The 6,912-nt window shown below is 35.6% G+C and overlaps 1 protein-coding gene across 2 annotated transcripts; it reads right to left on the bottom strand.

Annotated features, from left to right (window-relative positions):
• Positions 1-4,680: 4,680 nt before the first annotated feature.
• Positions 4,681-6,256, bottom strand: LOC118745564. 2 transcript variants are annotated; one of them, XR_004993643.1, is made up of 4 exons: positions 6,087-6,255; positions 5,840-6,032; positions 5,252-5,718; positions 4,681-5,194 (listed from the first exon to the last, which is right to left on the bottom strand). XR_004993643.1 is itself a non-coding variant. In XM_036479043.1 (3 exons), exons 1-3 carry the CDS (start codon positions 6,101-6,103, stop codon positions 5,374-5,376), a joined length of 555 nt encoding a protein of 184 aa, XP_036334936.1. In that variant the 5' UTR covers positions 6,104-6,256; the 3' UTR covers positions 5,235-5,373. The 2 variants fall into 2 exon arrangements, 1 of the variants encoding a protein (XP_036334936.1); XM_036479043.1 differs by lacking the exon at positions 4,681-5,194 and having other exon boundaries at positions 5,235-5,718; positions 6,087-6,256.
• Between the last annotated feature and the right edge of the window lie 656 nt (positions 6,257-6,912).

Genomic DNA, 6,912 nt, shown 5'->3' with positions numbered 1-6,912 from the left:
TTTTGGTCCACGGAAGATGTGGCAGAATTAAGCTCCATTATAATTTTGTAATAATTGAGCAGCTCGCAGTACAAAATGATTAACGCCTTGAGCACCACTTTGTCTTCCGAAAGCTAAAATGCAGCATTCGGCAAGCCTTTTGCTATAAAAGAGAATTTCTTTCGATTTCTTTCGCTTCTAATATCTGAAGAGAGTGCTATTTTTACCCAACTTTCGCGAGTAATGATTGAGGATTACCAGCCGCCGCACGGTGCGTAAATTGGGCGAGAAGGAAAATCATATTTTATCTGGGCATTTCCAGGGGAAGGTCTTTATAGTCAAAAATTAATAGTGCTTATTTTTCAATGTACATTGGTTGCATTTGCAGGAATATTTTTACAAAAAATTTACGAAATGTTTGCGGTTTTCGATCCCCACACCAAGCCTGCACGTGTTTAGTGATATAACGCAAAGTTGTTTAAAAAAAATGTTTCTTCCAACGTCATTAATGTTTCTTCAGGAGTTTCCCAGGGAAGCGCTACCTTGGCCTCCTTACACTAGTCGTCTAAAGCTCATTAATTTGCCTACACAGGCTTGATTAATAGCCCATTCCCTCTGGCTGAGGTTAACATTTATACTCTCTCTCGAGTATCAAGAAACTTTTGACCTCTGTTTTTGAAGCCATGCAAAACTGATTTTGAATTAAACGAATCATTCCGTTCTTCATGTAAATACTTTTACTCTCATTCCAGCACTTTTGACGTCTCGAAATCGATTTTTACTATAAATAAGAAGAAACCCGTGGAGGAATTATACCAGGTGCAGTGTTTAGAGCGTGATTAAAAGGCAACCGAATGTCCGAAGCGAGAAAGCTGCTGAAGTAATCACCTATTTATTGCGTCATGAAGAAAACTATCATTACGATCTCAATAATTTAAATACTACCTTTAGCATATCCAATCAGCTGATTATGGGTCTAATAACAGAGGTATAAATCTAGAGGATTCCCTTTGCTGACAGACCCCACGTTTGGCTAAAGACCTGTTTAAAATGCAAATGTTGCCAATGCTATTCTTGTGCTCCACGTGAGATTTCCACGATAGTTTTGTATGCAGAATTACTCCTATATACTTTACTTCGGGAGAAGTCTGATTTGTGACTCCTTTTTGAAGACACTAACTTCGCGAATTTGACGCTAAGACGGACTGTTTGTATGAGGAGGTTTGTATGGTGGAATGATCACCTTAGAAAGTTTCGGAAGCAGGTAAGGAAATACTGCAGCGCATATTATAGAAGCAAGATCTGGGATGAGTACAAGTCAATCTTAGGCAGGTATAAAAGCCTATCCATCCAGTACGCCAAAGAGGCCTCATAGAAGCAATTTTGAGAAGTAATCATGCCGAGCAGAGTGCTCGTCAAAGCGCACTCCCAGCTTACATATTTAAAGAGGATTTGAGGGGCATACAGAAGTAGTATTAAGGCTGCAACCGGAGGTGGATTGTATCTCTGTTAAGGAGCGGGACTTTTCACGCCGAATTAAATGCCCAAAGGCAACGCACTGCTCACCGCTTTACGGCTAGTGGTCTTGAAAGTATCTAACATTTTCTAATTTGTTGTCCTCTATCCAACCAAACAAGTCCAAAATGTTGAAATATGACTGTCGTTAAACTCAGCCGAAGAATATTTAAACTTCTGCTGCAAGTTTTAGTAAACTTTAACTCTCTTCGTGACAAAACTCTGAACGCAAATGAAAAAAAAAACGAAAACAGCCACAAGTAATGTCCGCTGCTAAGCAGAGATAATTGCATTCCGCGTTGGTTAAGTGCAAAAATGCAACACGAAACGTGCGAAATGCGAGCTAAGCAGTGACACAGACGTCACGGCAAAGATGACAGACGACACAGGCACAGACACACAAAGACAACAAAACTGCAAAGATCGTGCGATAATAAGGACTTATTTAGTTGTTGGTTGCTTAGAATAGAAATGCAGAACAGCTGCAGCGAAAAGCATCTTAATGACATTTGAAGCGAGCGAACAAAATTGAATTGATCACGCGGTAATGGAAGTTGGCAGCAAGCGCAAAAAAAAAGAAAAAAGAAAGCGTTTGTATTTCAGAATAATAGAAAGCTAACCAGTAAAAAGGAAAGCGCAGAAAGTGAGAAAAATTTCAGCTGCTAATAAAGTCATGAAAAAGTTTTGAGGAATATATGGCGCGTATTTTATGGGTAAAATTAACTAGTTTACGCTTTTTTACGAGTCAACAGCGAGGGTGAAGAATGAAGATAATAATAAAAGTAGCGTTTGGAAATTTAATAAATATAAAAGTGATGCAGAATTCTTGAAAGGGAAGCTAGGAAGCAAGAAAGCGAAAGAAAAGCTCTTCACCCATGCTGTGAGCTGATATGTGCTGGAGCTCCTCTTTCCAGCATACGTCGCAAGTGGCAAGAGCACTTATACAGCTAAGGCTACAGCAAGCAACGTGACAATAAGTCACGTTTTCAATTGTTGAGTAAACGAACGCTCGGACGTAAGGAAAAATGCGTGCAAGATAAGATGAAAATCGCCAGGAATTTAATGGAAAGCAGCTGTGGCAGCCAAAAAAACGTTGCACAGTGTAACATCCCCAATATAGTGTGTTGCCACAAGTAGGAGTTAACGCAGATCAATAAAATTTTGGACAGAGAGTTTGTAGATATATATTCAGAAAAATGTTAGATTTGAGCAAAATCGGATGAAGGACACAGCTACTTACCGTAGAAATGGAAACTAAAAATATCGGTTTTGTATACCAAATTTAGTCTGATTGCAACATAATTTGATATTCGTGCAGGATTTGATGATGCTTTTAATATACCTGAAAATTTTTCCATAGAAAATTCTGTTTTAACTTCAAAAATTAAAAAATAATAATAATTTAAATTAAAATTTTGGAATAATATTTTGGTTCCGTTTGTACTCGAGTATTTCCTTTCGATTGGCATTAAAATTTTTCCGAATTTTTCAACCTATTTTTTACTATTTTTGGCCGCACCTGTCAAACTGTGCGTCGTTTCGAGAAAAATTATAAAAAGCGAAAAGCACACCAAGTCAAACCAGAGAGACGTGCATATCAGCCAAGAAAGTAGATATGTATGTAACTGCTTGTTTACACCCTGCAGCAAAATTTGGGGACAGTCTGGCAAAGCGCTAGTTCCGCCCTACAAATTTCAGAACTGTCTCTGAACTACTGAAAAAGGGATGCAGAGTTGGACGGTTGAAACTCATATGTTGCTAGTTGCGCTGTCATCAATGTTACTCATCCTGGTCATGTGAAAACAAAAGATGTACAAATGTAATATACTATATTTTTTCGATTTTCTTAGACCCTAAAAGTAATAACAAACTGTTTTCGTTTATTTAATTTGTAATTCTCTACATAGTTTATGGGGCAACTGCTCAAATATTTCCAAAAAAGTCGTTATTGGTACATTAATGTCATTTTTATACATATCTACGTACGTACAAAATACGAATAAAAGCATATAAACCGTGTTTTAAAACTTTATACAAAACAAAGTTAAATTTAACGATTTTTCGTCAAAATATTTGACGTTTTAATCAGATGTAAAAAAAATAGTAAAAGTGGTAAACAATCTCACTTTGAAATGGGAGTGCTATTGATATGAACGATAATGTACATACGTACATAAATGTATCACTAAGCCCCCGAAATGTGTAGTTATGCATTAATTTTTTTTAATTTCCAATGTCTTCATTTTAAATATTTTTCGTTTAGTTTTTATTTACGTCCCAGCCAGCAAAATCATCGTAAACGAGCTCGTAATTGGATATTTTCTCGAAGAAAAACCGGATTAAAAATCGTTTATGATAGCCGTTTACGACTCTTTTTCGAACACTTTTTCGCTTTAAATTGTGCATCGCCTACGAACAGTCGTAAACGGATCGAAAAAGCATTCGTATGCGAATATTTTTACGTCCGTTTTTTAATTGTAAACGAGTCTCGTAAACGATTAATTTACGTTAAAAAAGCGTATTTTTACACTGCTTTATCTACTGTTTTTGAATGCTAGAAATAAAGGCAATTAATTATAATTAATAAATTATTGTAGTTCTTTTATTGAATGGAATTATAATTAATAAATATTTATAGTGCCGGATCAAAGTATTGGCACAGAGAATTTTTCGCAATGTATGCAAAGTTTTTTACTTGAATTTCTTTTCGGAAATTTTTTTTTTTTTAAATATAGTTACAGCCTAATTCTGTGCACTTGATAAATTCACCATCTTGTTTATTTATCAATATTGACAATTTATCAAGTGTTTCGTATTCTATGTCAAAAATAAAAAGCTTTTTTCTTGATAAATTGTCAAGATGTCAAATGCCTTTGACAAATTAACAAATTTTTGAACGAATCAAATTGAAACAAACGTTTTAATTAGAATTTATAGAAAAAATAAATAGCCTAATTAATTTTATATACTAAAGTGCAAGTTTAATATTGCTAAAAGATCCTGTTGATTTTTTAAAAATTGTTTGCTGACGGTGTTACGCACTTTCTTCCATGTAAGAAAAACTTTCGTACATATTTTGTTTGGAAGAAAATGCGTAACACCGCCAGCAAACAATTTTTCAAAAATCAACAGGATCTTTTAGCAATATTAAACTTGCACTTTAGTATATAAAATTAATTAGGCTATTTATTTTTTCTATAAATTCTAATTAAAACGTTTGTACTTTGTTAAAAGTTTCTATTTTTTGCATAAAGTTTAAAGTTTCGATTTTGTTAGATGAGTCATACTTTTATAAAAAAATGCCGAATAAAATTCCTAATTCAAAACATTATGAACATATTAGGCACATCCCTGTACAATATTGTTTGGTCACTGTATATTTTTATAAAACATTGCCAAATAAAAATTAACATCAACAATTTTGGCAGGTACTTTAAGTAGATTTCAGCACTTGTTAAAACTTGTTTGGCAAGTTTATTTAATTTGGTTTCAAAACCTGTATTAGCTCAGCCACACAGCTCGTTAGCCCTTTGATAGCCTGCATCGTTTCAAGGTGCTCCTGGCGTTGCTCCTCGTCGCGACGTTGCCTCTGTTCTTCGATGGTACCTCTTTTTGCTATATTAGCAATGAGGGCATTCATAAGTTTTTTTCGTTCCCCACGTGATGGACGCGATGAGCCGACATCCAACAGGGTATCATTCTTTAATAAATAAAGCTAATTAAAAAAAAGTATACGCAAAAACAATTTTGAAGTTACTGGAATTTCCACGTCAAACGACGTTGATGCATGCGGCGACGGTAAAGAACTCAACAACTGTGTAGCGCTCGGCGATATTGCAATGCTTGATATCGGTGCGGTGGTCGGCGATAATGTGGGACTCAACAGTGGTAAACGCTTTGCGATGGCACAATGATTGATATTGGTGCAACGGCCGGCGATGGTGAAGGGTTCAATAACAGTGCTGGGCTCTGTGGTGCCGGAATCGGCAATGTACTCGCCATTGTAGACGCGGGGCACTCCACCAATAACTCTTCAGACATTGATGGCCTTAGCTCAAAACTTTCAACACCTACGCCACCAACTGCAGCCGAACCAAAAGTGGCCAAAGCACGCTCTTCAAATTCGCTCAGCTGTTTGCAACCTGGACCGCCACCAGTAATCCTTTGACTCATTTTTAATCTGCGTGCTCGCGTACGCAATTGGCTCTTCCAAACTCCGAGGGTCTAAAATTATGGCAACATTAAACAACGATATCCATTCATATATATTAATGTACATATGTATGTACATACATTCATATACATACATGTATAAGCATATAATAACTGAGATAAAATAAATTACCTCTTTCCACTTTACTGCGGTGCGTGTTGGTCCCCTCAATGCATTCAACTCGTCCGCCAACTGATTCCATAAGCACTGCATTTTCTGTGGCGACTTCGGGTTATTCTTTCCTTTCCCCATATCAGGATTAGCCCGGACAAATGAGACAAAACGCTGCAACTGCTCCTGCGTAGCACGATCGTGTTTTGTTTTTCTGTAAATAAATAGCTTATATTATATAAAAGTAATGTAAAACTGAAATTCTTACGTTTCTGAGGACTCCATTCGGCAGTTTCTTGCACTAAACAGCTGAGCTCTGTTTACATTACGATTTTCACCATAGTGTGGGGAAAAGCACAGGGTGTAAAAGCTTTTTAGTTTTATCAAGTTATGCACAGAATGCCGAAAAGATTTAAACTTGATAAAAATCTTGATTATTTGTCAACTTTCTGTTAAATTGTCAAGTGCACAGAATTAGGCTGTTAGTATGAAGACCTACTTTCAAATCAGATTTTTGAGAAAAATTCTAAGTATGCAGTTTTATATTCCATTATATTTTAGTATAACATAGTGCAAGCTTGAAGTTGCCAGAAAACCACGTTGATTTTTGGCAATTTTTTTACGCAGTTTCTTCCGTGCAAATTATGGGCGACATTTTGTTTTTGTATGGAAGAAACTGCGTATAAAAAATTGCCAAAAAACAAAGAGGTTTTCTAGCTATTCAAGCGTGCACTTTATTATACTAAAATTGAATCCGCTATAAAACTGCATATTTACAATTTTTCTAAAAAATCTGATTTGAAAGTAGAACTTCATACTAACTATATTTTTATAAAAAACAATTAGAAAAGAAATCAGAATAAAAATCTTTGCATTCATGCCGAAAAATTCTCTGTGCCAATATTTGTTCCCGGCACTGTATATGTGAAGATATTTTCAGATAAATAAATATTAACAAACTATCTGTTAACAAATTAACAGTTAAATAAGAGGGGTTTAATATATATTATAAAGTAGCTGAATTTATTTTTTATCTTTCTCGCCGATAGGCTGCCAATTTTTTTTGCCGGTCGTGTGCATATTGGAAGTGCTTC

The sequence above is a fragment of the Rhagoletis pomonella genome, unplaced genomic scaffold (genome assembly GCF_013731165.1).
Source record: "Rhagoletis pomonella isolate Grant_MI unplaced genomic scaffold, Rhpom_1.0 Rhpom_scaffold_00009, whole genome shotgun sequence".
In the NCBI taxonomy this organism is placed as follows: domain Eukaryota; kingdom Metazoa; phylum Arthropoda; class Insecta; order Diptera; family Tephritidae; genus Rhagoletis; species Rhagoletis pomonella.
The sequence above is the reverse complement of the archived record's forward strand: the minus strand, read 5'-3'. Positions and strand labels throughout refer to the sequence as shown.